The 24212-nt window shown below is 43.8% G+C and overlaps 3 protein-coding genes across 4 annotated transcripts in view; 2 read left to right on the forward strand and 1 right to left on the reverse strand.

Moving 5' to 3' along the window:
* LOC121639776 overlaps positions 1–24212 on the forward strand; it is a 565698-nt gene that overhangs the window by 169602 nt on the left and 371884 nt on the right. The window lies entirely within an intron of this gene.
* The window catches only part of LOC121639814, an 882884-nt gene that overhangs the window by 149362 nt on the left and 709310 nt on the right, over positions 1–24212 (forward strand). The window lies entirely within an intron of this gene.
* LOC121640251 (tripartite motif-containing protein 16-like) lies at positions 13369–22764 on the reverse strand. Its single transcript, XM_041985952.1, has 4 exons — positions 22555–22764; positions 22277–22451; positions 21990–22078; positions 13369–15399 (listed from the first exon to the last, which is right to left on the reverse strand). The coding sequence occupies exons 1-4, from the start codon at positions 22762–22764 to the stop codon at positions 13741–13743; spliced, it is 2133 nt and encodes a 710-aa protein (XP_041841886.1). The 3' UTR covers positions 13369–13740.

Here is a 24212-nt window from a genome sequence, read left to right on the forward strand (position 1 = left end):
CGGCCGCCCCCCGGGACAGACGGGGCAGAGGGCCCGGGCCCAGGAGCGCAGGGACACCCCCCACCCCCACAGGCCGAGGGCCAGCACGCCACCCGGGGGGACCCGGCCCGCCCAGACGGCCACCGCCAGAGGCCAGCCCCACACCCCAGTGCCCAGCCGCACACCCGAGAACTAATCCTGCCCCCCCCAGACCAACACACACACAAACAAACACACACAACACACTCTCCTTCCACTCATCATTCATCCTCCCACGCATACACCATCCATCCCTCACATACTCTTTCCTCCCACACACACACACCATCCTTCCACCATCCATCCTCCCACACACACACACAGGGTTCTTGCACCATTTTGAAAATAAAATTTAAGGCTTTTTAATACCTCACCAAATAAAATTTTATCCCTCAAAATTTTATAACGACTTATCCGGAATATTCAATTTATTGGCTCCTACAATGGAAATAAAGACACTAAATTTCCCGTTTATTATCAGTTCTGTGCCATACGCAAAACTATCCGAAAGGGCTATTCACGAGAGGCTTTTTGTAAAAAGAAATTGACAGTTTGATAGCCAACCCTTTCAACATGGTTTGGTCCATGTAGATTTAAAACACAAAGCTCACAGTTGTCATTTTCATTTATTTTCCTTGTGATGCAGGAAACCTGAAACAAAACATAAATTGGATTAGTATTAAGCAAAATGAAGCGGACCGCATTATGGCTCAGTAGGTACATTTGCAAAACGTCTTAAACAACATCACATGACTTAAGGAACCTGTGAATAGAGGTCCATTGATTTGTGACATCCTTCTCCTCAAGACATGTGGCGTAGCTCTGCCACTCTCTTCTCAATTTCACAGTCTAGCTCCACTAACTCCCCTCTCTTTTCCCTGCATCTTCTTCTCATGGTATTGGATTTATTTATAAGTTCCGCCATCTTGGTTCCTGCTGCATTCTCAGCCTTCTCTGCAAAGCTGTCTGCATCGTTGTGTAGAGTTTCACACCACGGTTGAGATTGTTCTTCTTTTCTTGCATAGCTCTTCAAGCTCACCTTCAATCTCTATTTCTCTTGTTGTCTGTTTTGTCTTTTCCCTTTTCTGTTACGGTGAGGCCGACAGGCAAGGGTTTCTGGACCCACGGTGCAGACACTGAGCAACCAGGAGACAGACGGTGATCAATTAAGAAAGGGGTTTTAATGTTGACCAGGAAAATTAACAGGATGATCCGTTTCCAAATCCAAGATCCTCAGAGGTTCGCTGCTGACTGGACTGGCAAGCAAGCTGGCAGAGTCGGACGGGTGGTTGGTATGGAGCCAGGGACGAGAACGTGGATTATATGAGGAAAACCAGTCCAAGGAGGTTGCAGGCCAGACAGGACAGGCAGGATCCCGACACCAGGAGTCTAATACAAAAATTACGTTAGACAATGAACTTGTTGAGGCAGAGAAGCAAGAAAGGCCACGATATACCAGATGGGTAACTGGACGATCCAGCGAGGAATGCAGAAAGGTCCGGTGTTTAAATACTGTGGACAGGTTGATTGGTGGATGAGTTCCTGGTGTGATGATCTGCCCAGGTGGGATTGATTGCTGCTGCTGAACTTCTCCAGGTAGAAAACAGACATGACGCACAAGACAGACAGAGGGAGCCAGATGCACACACTAGGATAATCTGAGAACACATATACACAGGGGAGACAGACAGGAACCTAACATTTTCTTCCTCTCATCATCCAGAACATCCTGTATTGGTTGCGGGCGGATGAACACTCATTCAACAGTTCTTTAGTTAACGGCACTTTGACCACTCCACCACACGTTCTCACATAGTCGCAGATAAGTCTCTGTGAGACTACAGTGTCTTCATTCATATTGTACATCTCCACCTGCTTGTTTATGGAGAACCCACGCTCCACAGTAGCTTGCCCATGGGACAAGAGCAGCAGCTTTTCCACAAAGCTCCAAAGTTCTGCATATCCGTTCATGGCCTTATGCAGGGAAGCTGTCAACTCGGGATTTTCCATCCAATGCACTGAAAGCCATGAACTCCTCTCCTCTGGCCTCACTGAGGAGAAACTTCTGAAATTGTTCGGCAATCTTATCACCTGAATTTAGATAAAGACAAGTATATTTCCTGGTTAAAATAACACTTTATGAAAATCAGAAGAGATTTATTTTTCCTACACTGGAAAATCATGACATATTTCTAACTATTTAGTGAGAACATATATTAGGCCAACAGACATAACCTTTACTAGGCTACATTTCTAACAATACAACTAAAAAGATTTACTGCAAAAAGGCTAGTATGACTTGAAATCTAAAATAGACTCCTTTTGATAAACAGTAGGCTAATTGGTATAATTTCTGATATGTCTGCAGATGTTACCCGCTGTCACTCCTCCAGACAACTTCTTATCCTGCACGAACTTGATGATAAGGGCCTTGCATTTTTGCATGCACATGTCTGGTTCAGTGTACATTTTCTGGGGGTCCAGGCAAATCATATTTCGGACAGTGGGGTACTTCAGAGGGCACTTCAGTAGAAGGTTCTGACAAAGTTTGGACAGAGCAGTCTGGCTGTCTCGCATGAACAGTAGAACATCTCGCTCACTTCCACCACTCTGACTGCCTGACATTCCCTGACAAAAGTTGAACACACTTGAAATATCAAATAAACTCCCTATGACTTACTCTACACGACACTTGACATATCCATTTAATGTCAGCTGCTTGATGTCTAATCAATTAATCTGAACTCTTAACTTTTCCACCATAAATAATTCAAGATTCAAGTGATTTAAAGCTGACAAGCACATTGTGAAAGTAATCTAAGATAAGCATTACCTTAAGGGCAGCTGTGGCTCCCAAGCAAATGTCCAGTTGCTTTGGACTGACCCAAAGTTTTGGTCTGTCACATCAAGCTTGACCAGTTTTACTGGAGAAAGATCAACATGGACATCTCGCTTTATGAAACGTCTGAGAAGGCTCTGAAAATTGAACACAAGCACAATAATTATGATTGTAACTAAAACTGGAGAACTTATTACAGTATTCAGTTCACAATATTTCATACAAACGTAATTATGCCAACAACTTAGTTACTTTAGCTTTTTACTCCTCTTAAAATGACCGTGCTTTAATAATTGAACTATTAATATACTTTTAGTAGTCATTAAACCTACCCTGATTAGATCCTCCAAATCTCTGCCAAGAAATGGAATCATTGGGGCATCTGTCTGGTAATTGGTGAGAAATGGCTGAAAACTTCTTGAGACACTCATGAAGAAGTGCAACTTTGCCAGGATCAAGGGATCCATCCGGGCTTCTGCGATAGTGTCATATGACGATGACCTTGGATTGGGGAGTTTCTTGGCTTTGACCTGATCCACATAGGTGATGATATATTGCCAAATTTCAATGGCTCTCTCCACTGCCGGCAGGTTTTCCAGCCATCGATGTCCACAAAATGGCAGAGGAAATGTATTGCACTTGTGACTAATACAAAGTCTTCTCTCCTTGCAGGTGCACAATGAAACAGGTAGTGCAGGGCTTTTAAGACTTTCTCAACTTGCCACAACCGCAAAGCCATTCTTGAACGAGTTGTGCATAGTATGAAGGCCACAACTCCCAGTCATTTTGTAGCTGGGCTCCACCACACTGCTCTCGGTGTTCCTCTTGTAAGAGTTCAACAAATTTCCAATTAACAGAAGGCCCATCCATTGACAGTGAGACCATGTTGTTCAGATCCAACTCCTTTGTACCTTCCTGGACATTTGTAAATACAAATAATTAAAAAAGTTATTTATTCATATGCCAAGACCACCTAAGTTTAAGTTGGGTTGTTCCATTTGTGTGATTTTATTTATATATTAAACATATATAACTTACCTTGAAATGAGCCATGATGTCCTCGGCCCTGGAGTGACCCATGAACTCCGACCCATAGAAGCGGGAGATGACATGGTGTGTGCCAGTCTCATCATCAGTAGTCCAGAACCGTAAATGAAGGTCCATTTGTTTGCTCTTTGTCGTTTTATTCATGCTTTCGTCAAACATGACAACATATGGCTTCTCAGAAACCCTACGTGATAGCTCCTTCTTGATGAATGAAGCGATGCCATATTTGGCGACATATGCCGTTTTATTTTCACCACACGTGAATGATTTGCAGGCTGGGAATCAGGGAACATAGCAGCAAAGACGTCACGTATGTCCTCATTGGGATTTAAATGAATTGTGCCCAGCAGTACCTCTGCCTTTTGTGTGTCTGGCGGTGACATGAATTTTACCATATCCGACTGAGAGGTGCCGTCTGAAATTGGAGAGTCTTTAGATGGTGCTGCCAGCAATGCGGGGATTAGCCTGTTCCCGCTATGACTAGCTGCTGCTTCGTACCGCTGGTGTTTCCCTCCTTTCATGTGCGACTCAACAGCTTTGAGCCCATGTTCCCCAACGAAAAAGTCTTTCTGCAAAATTTGCACTTTGCTTCATGGTCGTTTTCGGTCGGTATCAACCACCTTCGAAAGGCCTCCTCGTCCATCCACTTCACATTAAACTTGCACTTCCCCATCTTTGAACGTACCGTACGTGTCGCGCCGACATTCTTTTTATACGCATCCCCTCGTGACATCAGAGTGTGTAGCCGACGTACCGTAAAGCCGTATTTATATCATGAAATCTCATTGACACAACACTAATAATGTTTCATGGTGTGGCAACTTTGCTTTGCCGTCAGTCTTAGAGCGCACCAGCTTATAATTTAATACCTACAACAAAATTTATGCAAATTTAAGACATTTTAAGACCTTGATTTCCAGATTTAAATTTAAGGCTTTTTAATACTTTTAAGGACCCGCGGGAACCCTGACACACCATCCTTCCACCATACATTCTCCCACACATACCCCATCCTCCCACACATACATCATCCTTCCACCATTCATCCTCCCACACATACACCATTCTCCCACACATACACCATCCTCCCTCTTCTACACCATACATCCACCTTCACATACCCCATTCTCCCACACACACACACACATTATCCTTCCACTACCCATCCTCCCACACATACACCATTCTCCCACACATACACCATCCTCCCTCTCATACACCATACATCCACCTTCACATACCCCATCCTCCCACACACACACACACTATCCTTCCACTACCCATCCTCCCACACATAAACCATTCTCCTACACATACACCATCCTCCCTCTCATACACCATCCATCCTCCCACACACACACCATCCTTCCACCATCCATCCTCCCACACATACCCCATCCTCCACACATACATCATCCTTCCACCATTCATCCTCCCACACATACCCATCCTCCCACACACACACACTATCCTTCCACTACCCATCCTCACACCATTCTCCTACCCATACACCATCCTCCCTCACATACACCTTCCTCCCACACAAACACCATCCTTTCACCATCATCCTCCCGCCACCTTATGTCCCGGGGGGACAGCCTCAGCCAGGAGGCGAGGAGACATGAGCCAGGCCCCCATCCCCCCACCCCGCCCCAGCCCCCCACTCCCCACCCCCAAAACAGCACCTTCCCCCCAGGGCCAGCAGCCAGAATCCCCTGGGACAGCCCGCCCACGCCCCGGGCCAATGCGACAGGCCACCCGGCCCGCCCCGCCCCGCCCCCGGGCCATCCATGGAGACAGGGGCGCTTAAAGACCCCATCCCCCCTTCCCTCCCCCACTAGTGAGGGAATATATTATGTGCTGTTTGCAATTAAAAAAAAAAAAAAGAGTTAAAATTGGGGGGGCAGTAACTGCATTGAGGAGGGGGTGGGGCCACCTGAGCAGTCCCACCCACCTGACCTCGCATGTTCCGCCCCCCAAAACGTGTTTGTATGTTGCAAATGTTATTTGTGCTCAGTGACTAAGTGGAATTCAAAGCTGGGAGGCATGCTGCCGCTTGGCGAAGCAATGGGGCCACTATGATGACCCCCCCCGCCCCGCCCAGCGCAACAAGCACACCTCCCACAGCCCTACCTGTGTATGTAGTGAAGAGTGGGGGGAGGGGAGGGGTCAGGAGATGTAGGTCCAGAGGGGAGTAAACCTCCCCCCTGGAAGACGACCCGCCAGCGGCTTAGGGCGCCCCCGTCCTCCGCCGGCCCCGAAGGGCGTCACAGGCCCGGAGCAGCCACCCAACCCAGGCACGCCACGAACCCCCCCAGGGGCCAGCCACCAGCCCAAGGGGCCACTTTCCTCTTTCTGAGTGGGAGGGGGGCGAGGCGAAGGAAGGGAACCCCAGGCCCACGCCCCGACACCCGGCCAGGGCGCCCCCCAGAGGACACGTCCTAACCCCTGCAAACACACACACACTTTTTTTTTTTTTTCCTCCAGCCATTCACACACCCTCTCACACATCTCTGTACACAAACACCTCAAAACGTGCACATACCTCCACACACACACCTCAGGCACATACCTATAAACACACACACCGGTGCCTCCATACACACACGGAAACTTTCATACACACACGCCCATATACACACACACTCTCATACCCCTCCATACACATACACCACTACACACACACTCACATACATACCTGCATATACACACAAACACCTCCATACATACTCACGCCTCCACCCACACCTTCACTCCTCCATACACACATCGACCTCCACATGCACACACTCACATATACACACCTTCACACACACACACATACATCCCACATAGACCTCCACACATACACCCGCACACCCCTCACACACACACACATAGACGCACACACCCAGACCTTCATACACACCTACACACACGTACAGCACACACATCCGTCTACACCCACCCACACACAAGCATACCTACAGACACACACACACACACCCACCTATATACACACACACACCCACCCAGGTTCTGGGGCTGCGACCAAGCACCAGGGCACGGACCAACCAGCCCCCGGCACGGCACATCCGGACGGGCCCAGCCCCCCCCCAGCAGCGGCAGACCCCCCACCCCCAGGAGCGGGGGGAGACCCGACGCCCCAGAGCCCGGGGCCCCCACCCGGGGCCCCCAGCCCGGCCCACCCCGGGCCCGACCGGCCACCCGGCCAGGGGCCGAAGGACACCGACCCAGGCACCCCGGCAGCCACCCCCCACCGCCACGAGGCAGCCCCACCCCGGGGCCCACCCAATGCCGCCCGCCCAGATCGGAACCCCCAGCCGACCCAACAGTGGAGCAGCCGAGATCCCCACCCAGGAGACAACCGGAGACCCGAAGCCACCAGGGACCCCCCACCCACATCCACCGTCATCCCAGCGAAGCCGCAATCCTCCACCTACATTAAGTGATGTAGCCAGTCACAGGGGACCAGAGGGAATGAAAGTCATCTGATTGGTTCCTGGAGGAGGCAGACATTGTCTCAATGCTGATGTGATCTAACAGGAGATTTCTAAACTGCTGGATAGACAAATTATTCTTATCTTTCCAGTTCACAAGAATAGTTTTCTTTGCGATGCATAAGACTGCGAGGACCAAGTTTATGGAGTGTATTCCTATGTTGGTGTCACCCAGGTCGCCCAGTAGGCAAAGTGTGGGGTTTGCAGAAAAACTGGTTTTAAACCATTTTGAGAGATCTTCACACCTTAATCCAGAACCTTTGGACAGGTGTGCAGGACCACAGCGCATGGATGTAGCTATCAGAAGTGTTCTCAGAGCAGTGTGGGCAGATATCTGATGGTGAAAGGCCCATCCTGAACATCCTGTGTCCTGTATAATGAGTTCTATGGAGAATTTTGAATTGTATTAGTTGTATATTTGAATTCTGAGTCATTTTAAACATGTTTAAACATATTTGTGACCATCTTTTCTGATCAAAGTTATTAGATAAATCATCTTCCCATTTTGAAGTTGGGAGAGATATCCTGTCTTCTAGCTTTGCAAGTAATCTATATATTTTTGATAATAATTTTGGAGTATTAAGATTCAAGAATTCTGCTATTCTGACAGGAAGCTGCAAGTCTAACTGTACAGGGGTATACTTCTTATATATAACTGATTTTAGTTGGTGGTACTCTAAGAATTTATTACTGATGATTCCATACTGTGAGATTATTGTGCTGAAAGATACCAAGTTTCCATTTTCTATTATCTGTCCTAACTGTTGTATTCCTTTAGTCTTCCATTGAGTGAAGTTTATCATCTTTTTGTTCTGCAGGATGTCAGGGTTGTTCCAGATGGGTGTAAGTCTACATGGAAAGAGGGAAGATCTGGTTATCTTACAGAATTCCCACCAAGCCATTAAGGAAAAACGGATGTTAAGGCTTTTAAAGCACTTATATGGTTTAATGGTTGAGCTGATGAACGGCAGGTCAGAGATGACTAAGTCCTCACACAAAGCCTGCTCCACATCTAGTCACGGCTCATCCAGATAACTGGGTTTGAGCCACTTGGAGATGTACTGCAGCCTGTTAGCTATAAAGTAGTGATTAAAGTTTGGTAGGTCCAGTCCTCCTCTATCTTTAGTCTGCTGTAAGGTTTTAAGACTGATATGTGACGGCTTGTTTTTCCAAAGAAACTTGGATATGAAAGAGTCCAGAGATTTAAACCAACTGGTGGAGGGTTTAGTGGGTATCATTGAAAATAAGTAATTAACTTTAGGTAGGATCATCATCTTAATGGTGGCAACTCTCCCCATTAGTGAGATGGGTAAGCGCCTCCACCGTAAGAGATCATCTTCTATTGTTTTTAGTAGCTGAACATAGTTTAATTTTGTTAAATCTGATAATCTGGGGGAAATATTTATACCTAAATATCTAATGTTTCCTGTCTGTATTTTGATATTAGGGATGTTTTGTAGGTCACAGTTGATGGACATGGCTGTAGTCTTAGCCCAGTTAATAGAATAATCAGATATTGATGAGAACTTATTAATAACCGTGATTGTCTGAGAGAGTGATGTTTGTGAGTTCTGAAGGAAGAGTAATACATCATCTGCATAAAGACTTATTTTATGGTCTATATTTTTGCCCTGGATTCCTTTAATTTCTATATTTTGTCTAATAGCAGCTGCTAACGGCTCTATGAAAATGGCAAAAAGTGAGGGGGAGAGTGGGCAGCCCTGTCTGGTGCCTCTCTGTAAGCCGAAGCTTGGAGAAGTTTGATCGTTGGTTTTCACACATGCATTTGGGTTATTATATAATATTTTAATCCACTCTATGAAAGAAGGCCCAAACCCAAATTTGTCTAGTGTTGCAAATAGAAACTTCCAGTTTACCCTGTCGAAGGCTTTTTCTGCATCTAGAGAAATGATTGTGGATTCTAGATTATGTAAAGTAGAGTAATCTATGAGGTTAATTAGTCTACGCATGTTAGTAGATGAATGTCGACCTTTTATAAAACCTGTCTGGTCCGGATGTATTATAAGAGGGGTTATTTTTTCTATCCTTCTGGCAAGAGCTTTACTAATTATTTTCAGGTCTACATTTATTAAAGATATGGGACGGTAACTGCATGGAAGTGTGGGGTCTTTGCCTGGTTTTAGCAATAGTGTTATATTAGCTAAGTTCATATTTTGCTGTATTTTTTGTTTTTCCTGTATTTCTAACAACATATTATAAAATGTAGGAGCTAGCGTTGTCCAGAATTCCTTGTAAAATTCTGCTGAGTAACCATCTGGACCCGGGGCTTTATTGTTGGGCATATGTTGGAGAGCTTCGTGGAGTTCATCTACAGCAATAGGTGCATCTAAATTTATTTTATTTTCATTTTTTAGTTTTGGTAGATTAATGTTGTTTAAAAATTGTTCAATATGTTCATCTGTTGGATTAATCTGTGATTCATATAATGTTTTATAGAAGCTTCTAAACGTGTCATTTATCTTGTCTGGGTCATGGCTGATGTTTCCGTCTTGATCTTTAACAGAGGAGATTGTTGTTTTCCTCCTTGTTTGTTTTAGTTGATTTGCTAAAAACTTTCCAGATTTGTTACTATGTTCAAAGTTCTCCAAGCGAAGTCTTTGCACTAAAAATTGTGTTTTTTTATCTATAATTTCTTTAAGTTGCAATTTAGTTTTCCTTATATTATTCATTGTGTGCTCTTCAGGGGAAATGCGGTAAGCCTCCTCCAATGATTTAATCCTGAGTTCTAATTCTAAAACTCTTGCTGTTTCCTTCTTCTTCTTATGTGAGGAGAAGGAAATTATTTTCCCTCGCATTACTGCTTTTCCTGCTTCCCAAAGGAGACACGCTGAAGTTTCAGGCATGTCATTTTTTTCTATATAAATTGACCATTCTTTTTTTAAATAATCAATAAACTCAGGATCTTTCAATAAAGAGGTGTTAAATCTCCAGCTTTTACCAATCGGTTTATTATTTTTGATTCTCAGACTGAATGAAACTGGTGCGTGATCGCTGATGCTGATTGGATGTATCTGAGTCTCTGAAATGTCGCCCATTAGTGAGTTACTATTTAAAATATAATCCATTCTAGAGAAGGAGTGGTGAACTGAAGAGAAGAAGGTGTATTCTCTTAGTTTAGGATGGTGAGAGCGCCAAGCATCGCAAAGACCAAAATCCTTCATGTGCTGTTTGATAGTTTCTGACGACTGCCAGACTCGATGACTGCCTGATGTGCTGCAGCGATCTTGTTCAGTCAAGACTACATTAAAATCACCAGCTAACACTATTCTGTTATCTGAATAATTCTGGAGTGTAGCAAACAGGGAGTGGAAAAAGGAGGGATCATCTACATTGGGACCGTACACATTGGTAATACATAATTTGATATTGCAAATAGATAATAAAGTTATCAGAAATCTGCCTTCCGGATCCACTACTGTGCTATCTATGTCAAAATTTAGTCTCTTATTAATAAGAGTAGCTACTCCTCTCTGCCTAGAATTGTAACAAGCTGAATAGACATGAGGAAACTGAGCTGTTTGAAGAAGATCTATGGTTGAGTTTGTTAGATGAGTCTCTTGTAGTAAGACAATGTCAGCCTGCAGCTCCTGTAATTTATTAAAGATCTTCAACCTCTTCTCCCTGGAACCGGCTCCATGTACATTCCAACAGACGATTTTTAACATGGTTATTGTGAACGGTTTAATGCTTCATGCGTGTTACTGACGCGTGTGTCTTTGTGCGCCCCTCTGCGTGTTCGCGCGTGTTTGCGTGCAGCCTGACTGCGCGTGTTTATCCGTGTGTTAAATATCCGTATATGTACCTTAATGCGTGTTCTCTCATACATAAAACGCGAGTATTTATATGTATCATGTATGGTGCGGCTGTGCGTCCTGACGGTGTTCGATCGGCTGCGTGCGCTGCTGATATTACGAGCTGGATTACAATTAACAGTGAAGGTGTGAAATAGAAAGAGAGTGAAAAGTGAGAGTGGTTGTGTGTAAGAGAAAAACAAAACAGAAAAAAAAATACATCGATCTAGGTGTAGAGGCTGTGGTGAGGACGAGCGGTGTGTTCTACTGTCAGTGATCTATAATGGCGAGTTAAGAGTGATCATTGTGAGAGATTGACTTACAGCACCTGGGATCAGAAGAGCCACGGCGTGATGTTGGGGTCCCGGTAAAGCTGGCCGTCAATAAATAATTTGTCCATTGCAATGACTGCTCGGGATCCTTCCGTCATGAATTTTCGTCTAATCGGGAAAAGGATTCTTCTCCGGTCAAGAATTTCCTTTGGAAACTGGTCGTTTACTCCAAAGTTGGTTCCCCTTAGTTCTCGGCCCTGGCGTTTAACTCTTTCCTTTTGCTTAAAATCCCCGAACTTTGCAACAATAGGCCGCGGTCTTCGGGCTCCGGGCTTCTTTCCTCCCAGACGATGGACTCGGTGAAACTGTATATCATTTGTAACTTCTGCAGGAAGTTTAAGTTTGGTGGATATAAAGCTTCTTACAGTGGCTTCAGGGTTCTCATCCGTCTGTTCTGGGATTCCCATAAACACCAGATTGTCCCGCATACTCCTGGCCTGTAGGTCTATTACCGTTTCTTTTATTTTTCTATTTTCTACTGTGAGTCGGGTCACTCCCTCCGTGAGGGATTTCACCGACTCCCTAAGGTTGACATTCTCTGTCGCTAGCGCCTCCACCTGCTTCTGGCTAAACTCCAGCGATTCTCGGACGGCCTGGAATTCTCGGTGGAGAATCTCCAACAAGCTCAGACGGGCGTCAAAGCTGGAGAGCTTGTTATCTATTGATATTAATACATCCGTTGAGTCTTTGCTCGGAGGAGAGATGGATCCAGGTGATTCCTCATCGCGCTGTCGCTTCACCGCTGAAGAGGTGGACGGAGTCGAAGTTTTGTTTGACTTCCCCATAACTATTAATTCGTAGCACTGATCTATGTAACTGGTCAGGCTAGCCAAATCCTCCCCGCTGTGCTCCAGAGTATCTCTTAATAAGTTCCTTTTTCCTTCTTTAGAAAAAACAATGTTTTTACAGGGTTAGTGAATTGGCGATGGTACAGAATTGAATAAATGAATTTGTTATTTAGCGCCTTGTCTCAGTCTGCCGTCTCTCACTCACTCACCAGTGTCACTTACCTCATGACGTCACTTACCTGCGACCCTTTGCAGGTCTTTAAACCTCAATGTAATTTACCTCCGTCTGGGGTTCATCTGATGGTACTACAGCTGACAGACAGTAAATAACTGATCGTTATTTTGAGTTTCTGTCAATAAATTGTATCATTCAAATGTTTAGAAAACAGATATTTAAGTTGTATAGTAAAACACGTTAATGTTTTGATATTAAAATCTGAGACTTTTTTCAATCATACATGGACAAACACCGGTAATCACTCTGCCTTTACCTGCAGAGGTGTGCTGAGGTCCTGGAGGAGAAGGAAGCATCCTGGAGCAGCAGCTCCGATGGGTCTTTGTTTATTAAAGGATTTGTTCACTGTGTGCAAATAAAGTTTATACAACCATCCACATGTGTAAATATTTGATGCTGTATTATTCTAACAGCTTTAAATTAGTTCCATTTTAAAACAGATTTTAACCCCAAACCAGCAGATGTGTGTCCTTCACAGCAGCTACAGAAAATAACTTCTTTTTTTTATTTCCAATGGTAGAATGTAGAAATTATGTCCATCATGATCATTAGAATTAAAATATTTATTTAATTTGAATATTTCACACAGAATTTTCGGTTTCATGTCGAATATGAAAAAACATCAAATCTTCATTTGAGCAGGTTAAAAATGTCTTAAAGAACAGAAAACAAATCAAACTCTGATCATTTAACAAACTAATCACTGCAACATTTTAATTAGCCAATAATTATCAACTAAATTCACAAAAAAACTACAAGATAAATCAATATTAGTAACTGAACATATAAAGTTCTATTAATTGATGAAACTGTAATTCTTTGACATTTTAATGAAGCAAGATGTATTTTATCTGAACATTCAGTCCACCCCAAAGTTACTGGAGGCCAGTTCTTTATTTTAACTCTTTGTTTTTAACTTTTGGGTTTGACATGAAGTTCATTAGAAACATTTTTGAAAGTTTGACTAAATTCTGTTTTCCTTTCAACTCTACACGTTTCTTGGTGTTAAAAGTTAATATGCAGATTGCTTCTGTTTGTGAGTTTGGGTTTCAGGCATTTAATAAACTTTACAATATTTAAAATGTTACGGCTCTCTGAAGAAAATTAAAGAAAACAGAAGAAAATCCACCATGACTAAACACAACCTGCCTGAAGCTGCAGTAGTTTCTCTATTTAATGAACTCAGCAGTGGATTCTAATCCTAACCAGAGTCCAGCATAGAGCGGCTGAGTGAATGTGGTCTGGACTCTGTGGAGGAGAGTCATGGTTTCAGAGACGCTGTAGAAAGACAGAATACCTGCTCTGTGGTCCAGATACACTCCTATTCTAGAGGAAGGAGGACCTGAGAGCGGAGTTTTGACTTTGTTGTGCCAAAATGTGTAACTGTTTCTTTCACAACGTAATGACCAAGATTTGTTGCTCAATCCAAGAACACATTCATAGGAATCTCCTGCCCTGCTGATGTTCTTGTAGGCGACTGCTACATAGACTCCTTCTCCTCTCCACTCCACCTCCCAGTAACAACGTCCAGTCAGACTCTCTCTGCTCAGGACCTGATGCCAATGAGTAAATCTCTCTGAATGACTAGAATAAAACTGATGTTGTTTCATAACTGTTACGTTCCTGTTTCCCTCCGATAATAACAGATGTGTGTTTGCTGTGTTTGGATCCAGTGTGATTTCTGTTGAATATTGTAGGAATCCATCTCTACTCTTTGGTTCTGGTTCAGACAGTAAAACGTCCACATCAGTGACTGCCAGTGAGACATTTGTCCATTTCTCTGTCAGGATGTCCTGTAGTTTATCTCTGGTCTCTGACACAGCTGCTGTCACATCCTCAAAGTATCTGAGAGGACGAATATTGATGCTGGATGAGTGTGTAGACTCACTGAGTGCTGACAGTGAGGGGTAGTTGTGTAGAAACTGGTTGTGATCCTCTGTGTGTGAGAGCTGCTCCAGCTCGCCGTCTTTCCTCTTCAGCTCAGTGATCTCCTGCTCCAGCTTCTCCTGAAGCTCTTTGACTCGACTCACTTCAGCTTCCTGCTGGGATCTGATCTGCTGCTTCACATCAGAGCTTCTTTTCTGGATGAGACGGATCAGCTCAGTGAAGATCTTCTCACTGTCCTCCACTGCTTTATCAGCGGAGCCATTGATGGCCTCCACCTCCTGTTGAAGCAGCTTCACATCTTTCTCTCCGTCCTGGATTCTCTGCTGGATTTGTTGTCGACTCACCTCCAGCTCCTTCTGCTTCTCAGCTCTTTCTGCTGCAGCTGGAACTGTTTCATGACCTTTATGTTCATCCATTAAGCAGAGATAACAGATACTTTGCTGATCAGTACGACAGAAAATCTTCATCACCTCATCATGACGAGAACAGATGAGCTGCTGGAGATTCTTGGAGGGCTCCACGAGCTTGTGTTTCTGTAATGGTGGAGCTTCATAATGAGGTTGGAGGTGTTTCTCACAGTAAGAGGCTCGACAGACCAGACAGGACTTGATGGCTTTCAGCTTCCTCCCAGTACAGACATCACAGGCCACATCTTCAGGTCCAGCATAGCAGTGATCAGCTGGAGCAGCTCGGAGTCCAGTCTTCTTCAGCTCCTCCACTAACTCTGCTAACAGGATGTTTTTCTCCAGGACAGGCCTCGGTATGAACATTCTCCTGCACTGAGGACAGCTGTGGATTCCTTTCTGATCCTCTTCATTCCAGTGGGTTTCAATACAGTTCATACAGTAGCTGTGTCCACAGGAAGTAGTCACCGGATCCTTCAGTAGATCCAGACAGATGGAACAAGAGATTCTTTCTGAATCCATCTTTTTTCTTCGCTGCTATTTTACAGATCGACACGAATCAGCGTCTCATCAGATTCACTTCTTCTTACAATCACGGAAGTCGAACCCAAGTTTCTTATCTTTCACTTTCACACACTGATCTTCAGTAGTTTGACTTGTCAGCTCTCTGTTTGCAGCCCAGAGATTACACCGATCCCTAAACTGTCAGATCTGTGAAAAAGGAGGAGCCAGGAAATACTCTGTCAGAGCTGAACTCTGTGCTGGAGAGAAGGGAGGAATTTGTTTATTTCAGGAAATGAAGCAGTATCAGTCTGTATTTCAGGTTTCCTCCACCTGCTCTGGTAGCAGTTTGATCTGTAATCTACATGGAAAACAAAGCTTGTAAATATCAGGTTATTTTTGGTTATTATAAGAATTGATTGGAAGATTTTTAGGATTATGTATTCATAAATGTGAGGATTAAACCTAACACAAAATTTAAATATGTTTAGCAAGGATGTTTTAGCCTCCCCAGTTTTTCTCTTTTCCTGCCCTTGTAGAGGAACAACCCAACAAAACCAGTTTTACAAAGTCATCTTAATGGCATCTCGTACTGGGAGTGGTTGGTCGTAGTTAACAAATACAACAACCTGTTCATACCAGCAGCTATTGATTGGGTGGAGGTGGTAGGTTGAGGTCTCAGCTGGTTGAGTTGCTGCATCATGCTGTCCTAACCAGCTGAAAACATTCAATCTTCCCATGAGTGGAGTTCCCAGCAAGTTCACCCCAAGGCCAGACCATGCAATAATGAGAGAAACTGTAAAAAACCGAAGAGCTACATCTAAGAGTTTCCAGGCCTCAGTTAGCAAGTTAAATGTTAAAGTTCATGACAGTCTAATTAGAAAAAGACTGAACAAGTACAGCTTGTTTGGAAGGGTTGCAGGAGAAAACCTCTTAAAGAGGAACATGGCAGCACAGTTTAGGTTTAAAGCTGGATCTGAATAAACCACATGACCTCTGGAGCAACGTCTCTTGACGAGACCAGATAAAGATGGAGACGTTTGGTCATAATGTCTTCATTCTCTAAACACTGTCTATCGTAGTGCTTTAAGACTTATTAATGGTAGTCGTCTCACTCACCATTGTGCTTTACTCCAAAGCAAACTCTTTGAGTTTCTTTGACTGGTTGTCTCAGATATACAAGACTCTACTTGGATATATATATATATATATATATATATATATATATATATATATATATATATATATATATATATTTATATATATATATAAAACCAAAATGGCAGGTCTCACCTATAACTGACCATGTGACCCAAGCTGAGCAATAGGGAAACAACAAAACTGAAAGGAGCTGTCTGCTTTCCACACAGTCACCGGGTGGTGCTAAAACATTGGACACACATAAAACATGTAACATCACACTCCTCACCTGGTATTGCATAAAATACCACTATTAACAACTAAGCAAGTCTAAATACAGGAAAACATGAAAGTTACACATTTGAAGTTTCCATTGTTGGCGATGCAAGTCGGCATAGTCAAAAGATCCTGATGGAAGAAGAGGTGTACAGATCTTCTGTGACAATATCATCGCTGGAGTTAGAAGGAAGGGAGCATCACTTGACACAGATGCGAGGGGTCTTGCATTTAATATGGCAGACACTGCAGCCATCAACATTGAAAGCACCTCATGGGTGAGATTAGAGGGGCTGATCTGTCAGAACACGGCATCGAGAATTCATCTGGAAATCCCAATCATTCTTTCCCACATGCCTCCCACACCACAGGGGGATGGTGCTGCCCCCCCCCCCCCCCCCCCCACACACACACACACACACACACTCTACACCTCAGACTTCTGTTACAACTCTGAGCTGTGTCACATCCAGAAGTTTGCAGACGACACAGCCATCGTGGGGTGTATCAGGGATGATGGAGAGGATGAGTACAGGAATCTGGTCAGTGACTTTGTCATCTGGAGTCAGATGAACCATCTCCAGCTTAACACCTCGCAGACTAAGGAGCTGGTTATTGACTTCAGGAAGTCCAGCCCACAACCACGTCCAGTGACCATCAGGGACGATAAGGTGGAGATTGTTGACAACTACAGGTACCTCGGGTTGTGGCTGGATAACAAGCTGGACTGGACATGCTGTACAAATCACCTGTACAAGAAGGGCCAAAGCCGTCTGTACTTCCTGCGAAGACTGAGATCTTTTAACATCTGCAGGAAACTGCTGTGGATGTTCTATCAGTCTGTGGTGGCTAGTACGCTTTTTTATGCTGTTGTCTGCTGGGGGGGTAACATGACAAAAAGGTGTGCTAACAGGCTAGAAAAACTCATCAGGCGGGCGGGCTCTGTGGTTGGCATGAAGCTGGACTCCCTGGTGACAGTGGCAGAGAGGAGAACACTAAAAGAACTACTGGCTATTGTGAATGATGCCAGTCACCCTCTGCACACTGTCATCAGTGCACAGAGAAGCCTGACCAGTAACAGGCTGCTCCTCCCCAAGAGTAGGACCAAGCGGCTCAGAGACTCCTTTGTCCCCCTAGCCATCAAACTGTACAACTCTGCATTAGGCAGGAGGGGGAGAGGGAGGTGTGCAGTCCGCCTGATAGAACACATGCACAATAAGTTCTTTATTATTTTTACCCATACAAACAGTTGCAATCTGAAGGGATTAATAAAGTATTTCTATTCTATTCTATTTTATTCCCATGCGTGAGGAGTGGGGTGAGTTAAACAGCCAAGTACACCCCTCTTCACTTAAGTACTTGGAGATGCCAATTTCATCTCGAAGGAAGTGTAACTCTACAGGCTCCTTTGAAGTTTGTACCACAGTCAGAAGGGATAATCTCCACAGGACTACACACTGCAAAGAAATGCATAGTGCATTGTTGAAATTCGATGTATCCAATGATTCGATCACCTCCCTGTGTACAGCCCGTACACTTAGGCATGTAAAAAGTACCGCCCATCTTTTACTGTTTGCTGCACCTCCTTGGGTACGATGAGCAGAGATGCTCCAAGAGCCAAATATGTCCAAACCCACGTTAGTAAAAGGGGGTTCTGTACTAGAATGATCAGGTGGAAGATCTGCCATTTTTTTGTTCTGCCATTCTCCCACGTAGTTTCCTACAGATGACACACTTGTGCAGAATGCTTGAAATGCATTTCTTTGACAATCCAGATTTCATCTGTGTGGATAGCACCCTCTGTGAGGATCCTACCTTGATGCTTGACCTTGTCATGGTAGTGTTTCTAAGTAGAGTGGCAACATGGCTACGACCAAGAACAATAAAAGGATGTTTTTCTTCCATCTCAATTGGGGCATGGTGGAGTCTGCCACCTATTCTGAGCAGACCCTCATAGCCAAGTGTAGGATTAAGCTTCCTCAAGGCACTGTTTTTAGATATGGGACTTCCATTCTTCAAACAAGAAATCTCAACCAAATATGCTTCCCTTTGAATGCATCCAATGATGACTGCCTTTGTTTGGGTATGTAGACATATGAGACTTAGGATGACATGAACCATTGTATACTTGTGTGTCGCTATCGCTCCTAGAGCTGAAGAACTGAACAACACGAATCAGGGAGATAAAGGTTCTGACTAAAGATTGCCATCTAGAGAATCTCTCAAGCGATGTGAACCAAGGCCTTTGTTGGAATTAGTGACTGTAGTGATGTGACATTGAACCTTTTTGTCAGATTCTGGGTCAATGAGATCGTACTCAGGGTTACATTTAATCCAACAGAACATGAGAGAAAATCTGGGCCTGTGAGCCAGATAGTACTCAAGAGTTGAGCTGCAGTCACTGATCTGGTTGCAACATCCGCAGGATTTAGTTCAGTTCAGATATACTTCCACTGTTCAGGGCGTGATGATTTCCTTATCCTTTCCACCCTTTTGCTGACGTACACATAGAACCTCCTGGTATTGTTTCAGATGTACCCTAGAACCACTTTACTGTCGGTGTAGAAATGCAGCCTGTTGGGTCTGATATCCAGTTCACTCACCACCAACTCTGCAAGCACTACTGCTAAAACAGCAGCACCAAGTTCAAGCCTGGGAATGGTGTAAACAGATACAGGTGCTATCTTAGCCTTCCCCATGATGGCATTGTCCGTCCTTATCTATTACCTTCAGATAAGCTACAGCTGCAATCGCCTTTACCAAAGCATCTGAAAAGACGAGGATCTCTGTATGCTGGGCAGTGGAAACAGAGACTGCAGTGTAGGCTCAAGGGATTTCAAACTGTACCAGCTCTTGCAGAGAATCTCTCCAAGCTGTCCATTCTGCCTCCTTTTCAGCTGGGAGCAGAAGATCCCACTCATTGTTATTATTAGTGAGCTACCTTAGCAAAAACTTTCCTTGAATTATAACAGGAGCCACAAGACCAAGTGGATCAAAAAGGCTATTGATAGTTGAGCTCTCCTTGTAAATGGCTTGTTGCTGCTGGCTACACAAAAAGTAAATGTGTCATGTACAAAATTCCAGCTTAATCCAAGACTGTGTTGCAGTGGAGGTGAGTCAATATCAAGGTCTGTTAGTTGTTTTGCATGATCAGCTGACGGAAATGAATTCATGACTTCTGGGCAGCTAGATACAATTTTTTGGAGCCTGATGTTAGAAATAGAAAGCATACCTTGTGCAGCTTTCAGGAGATTGATGGCCCCAGATGCAGATGACAGTGATTTAAGCCCATCATCCACATAAAAAGTTCCTGAATGAACTGCTTGGCTTCTTCTCCAAACTCATCCTCCCCATGTGTAGCAACATAACCCATAAATTGCAACTGCTGGGGAAGGCCGATTGCCGAATACATGGACTTTCATCCGGTATTCCACAACATCTTTATTTGGGTCATTGTCTTTGAGCCATAAGAATCGAAGAAAGTTCCTGTGGTCCTCTCTGACGATAAAACTGTGGAGAATCTGTTCAACATTTGCAGTAAAAGCTACCAGCTCGCATCTAAATCGCATTTATACTCCCAGCAAGCTGTTTTTCAAGTCTGGTCCAGTCAGCAACACATCGCTTAAGGATATGCCAAGGTGTGGAGCACTGGAGTCAAACACAACTCTGATTTGACCAGGCTTATGTGGGTGGCACACTCCAAAACTGGGAAGGTACCAGCATTTTTCTCCATCCTGAAGGGGAGGTGCCAGTTCAGCATGGTCTTGATCAAGGATTTTTTGCATAAAGGCCAAGAAGTGGGTCTTCATTTCAGGCTTTTTATCCAGAGTATGACAGAGGTTGTTAAAACGGATTAAAGCAGGTCCTCTATTGTTGGGTAGGCGAAGTCTCGGCACACGTAAAGGAAGAGACACCACCCAACTATCTGCTTCATTTATGAACGTCTCTTTGTCCAGCAGTTCCATACACTGCTTATCCTCCATGGATAAGGCAACTTTATTGTTATCCTCTGTCTTTTCAAATATCCTTTTCCCCAATGAATCATAATCAGCATGCTGAAGCGAACTATCAGCTAAATAAGAGTTTCTTTTATTTAACAAGCTGAGTGGCTTTATGTGCGTCTTGACAGCAAATTTCTCTTTTAGAATGAGATGATTAGGACATGGACTGAAATGAGAATGAAAAACCATTTTCCAAGATATTACTTCGGTATACACTAAATTCTTTGGGCTTGTGTGCTGGACCCAGACAAACATCTCCAACTATCACCCAGCCAAGATCCAGCCTTTGAGCATAGGGAGCTTTATTTGGTCCATTACACTGACCTCTCACTTATGCACCTGTAAGATCTCCCGACCAAGAAGGAGGAGAATCTGTGCGTCCAAGTCAAGTTCAGGAATGAAATGAGCCATGGACTTAAGGTGAGGATGATGTCTAGCAGCCTCAGGCGTAGGAATCTCTGACCTATCGTCTGGCATGTAATTGCACTCTATGAGTGTGGGAGGAGGAACACTAATACCCCCATCTAGTGGCTGAGCAATGAAACCAGTCCCTCTTCACCCTCTTGCACGGTCCAAGGAGCCAGTCCTGGACGTAAAGATGTAACATATCCATTACTGTCACACTCCTTATTACTATTTTTCTTGAGCTCTATAATCTGTTGATGAGAATCTGAAGCAAATCCCATTCTCCTTGAGGAATGCCTTGAGTTCTTCAAGTGTTTTAGTTCGAAAACCTCTGCATCGATTCAGAGGATGTAGCTTTCAGTGAATCGGACACCGCCTATCAACATCCGACTTAGTGGTTATAAAATCTCCAAACTTTGTATTCTGTATTGATGTAATATCTGTCTTGTGAGCTGAGACTTGGCCTCTAGATTATGTATACTTTCTTATTGGGTTGTCTGGTTTTGTTGCTAATACCCCAGAAGACACACTATGTGTGAAACTATGATCGTTACGAGTATGAGCTTCTCTGCAAACAAAGTCAGAGAAGAACAAAAATGGTGGAAAATGAACATTATGTTCCCACTTGTACAAACTACCTTGTGTCATCCATTTCCCCTGAAGCCCGTAATGTCTCCACAATTGGGTTAACACCTCGGGAAGTTTCCAGGAAGGGGAGTCCAGGTAAATAACCCTCAAGTTTAGCTGACTCCAACTCCCTCAAGAGGTCCCCAAGCTGTCTCAGTTTAAGAGGGTCTTTGTTACTGATCCTGGGAAATCTTCAAGTTTCTCCTTGATAACTTCAGGTGACCCGTAGTACTCTTCCACACATGTCCAAGACATTTTAAGCCCAGCTGCAGGATCATTAACATGAACAGCTCTGATTCGTCTGACGTACTCCGATGACTGAGGTCAAGCTCTTCAGTGCAGGTGAATTTTAATCCCTGTATGACGTTCATAAAGGTCAACTTCCAATTCCAATAGTTCTCTGGAAGGTCATCAAACTTAATCATCCCAGAGGCCACGAGCTTGCAACGAGCAAAGTCACTCACACTTGTATGGGTAGGAGCTGACGATTGTGTGGCCTGTTGCATCCAAGGAGAAGGGGTAAGAGGTAGAGGTCCCGTCATAGTTGAGAAAAGATGTGGCTGGAGCATTATATTGGGTATTGGGTAGCTGGCTGATTTCCATGATGCATGCCAGAGGAGGTTGCAAATCCATCTCCACCTGGATGAATAGGTGACACATTAGGTTAGAGATTAAGTGCAGTCTGAGTCCCCAGATGTGTTGAAGACTGTTGACTAGAGAGAGTTCTTGAATGGCATTCCACATCGTCATTTATTCTTTTCTCACCGGAGTCGTGTGGGACTTCTGCAATATCCAATTTCTTGGAGTCTGCTTTAGATTCCAATTCTGCTGCAGCGGATTCCAAAATCTCTGCCTCAGCTAATGCGGCTACAACTTCTTCTTCTTGCTTCAATGTGGCTACAGCAGCTTCCATGCGTGCCTCTTCCACTTTTAGCTGAGCCTTTTCCGACATAAGCTGTTTCTCTTGGCACAAATGTAGACCGACCAAGAACTGCCTCAGCTTTGGCTCATGCTTTAGCTAAAATTTAGCTTGCTGATGACCTGCTAGATCTGCTTGAAGAAGTTCTACTGGAAGCACTAGCAACAGATCTGGTCTTGAAAGACTTCACACTTGAAGTGTGAGATTCAGCCCTCTGCTGCTCTTCAATGTTTGCCTTGCTGTCCATCTTGACTTCACACTTTTCTTCAGTGCGTAGATGCTGCGGAGCGGAGCAATAAGCAATATCTGTGCTGAAGCCGCTGTAATGCTGTTTTTTCACTGTTCTGTCCCCTGTGTGCATAGCTCTCCATGCAGTGACAGACAGCTAAACAAGTGTAAGCAGGTGTACTGGGCACTCCAGAGCAGAATGATGACTAAGACGCTGAAGTAAAGTTTAATAGTTTTACTTGTCCTTTGCATCCATTCTTTTTCCTTTACATGCTTTTCCACTTTCTTCATCTCTCTTACATTCTTCTTGCTTATGCAGCCCTCCCTTGCCTCTGTCACTCTTATAAAGTGATAATTATCGATTAGAGCAAGGGGGTGACTGCTAATCTAGGTTCAATGAGGAGATTGGCTGCTGTTTACTGTCTCAACTGTTAAAGTAAACCTGTGATAACCACCCCAAATAACACAAAAACCACCAATTAAGGGTAAAAATAAGGAGAATGTATTACAAACAAACAAAATGTCAGTGACAATGGCCACAAAATAATATATATGTAGCCGGGTCAAGTAATAATACTACTCTTTTTTTTTTTTTAATGAACTGGTTATAAATATCCTTTTTGCATCAGAGTGTTGTTCTATGAGTGACCAGCGAGTGGCACTGTCGTATTTTGTAGTAATAATGCGCATTAAGTCCCATGTGTGATATCATCACTGTGCGACAACCCGATGGTCCTGATCCAAGACTGATAATAATGGTGCGTACCAGTGGAAAATACTGTTTAAATTGTTATAGGACACTAAAATAATCTGTGATGTTAGTAGACAATGCTTTAATAAGCCTAACAATCTAAGATTCATGTTCGATAAATTTTGTAGAGACAAAGATTGATGTAGATTCACCAGTTTGTGAGAAACGTGACATTGCCAACCACCCACAGCCATTCTAGGGAAATACGGAGCTACGTGACGGCGTGAGTGCTTAACAAAAATGATATTTCATCTGTACTTATGTCAGACGGAGTTTGTTTTATCTACCAATGTGCATGTTGGTTTGTTCAGAGGGGAGATAGCACTGTCCAGGGTTCTTTGTGTGTGTCCACGCCAGTTTGGATAAGCTGTCCACCATTTTAATGTGAGTTCAAGTTCACTAATATAGTAAACAAAATGTATTGTATTTTTAAAGCAATATATTATTGTACAAATGTAATTTGAATACATATTCAGTGGTTCTTATTCTGTGTTCTGTTGTA

This window comes from Melanotaenia boesemani, chromosome 5 (genome assembly GCF_017639745.1).
Source record: "Melanotaenia boesemani isolate fMelBoe1 chromosome 5, fMelBoe1.pri, whole genome shotgun sequence".
NCBI classification, from domain to species: Eukaryota; Metazoa; Chordata; class Actinopteri; order Atheriniformes; family Melanotaeniidae; genus Melanotaenia; species Melanotaenia boesemani.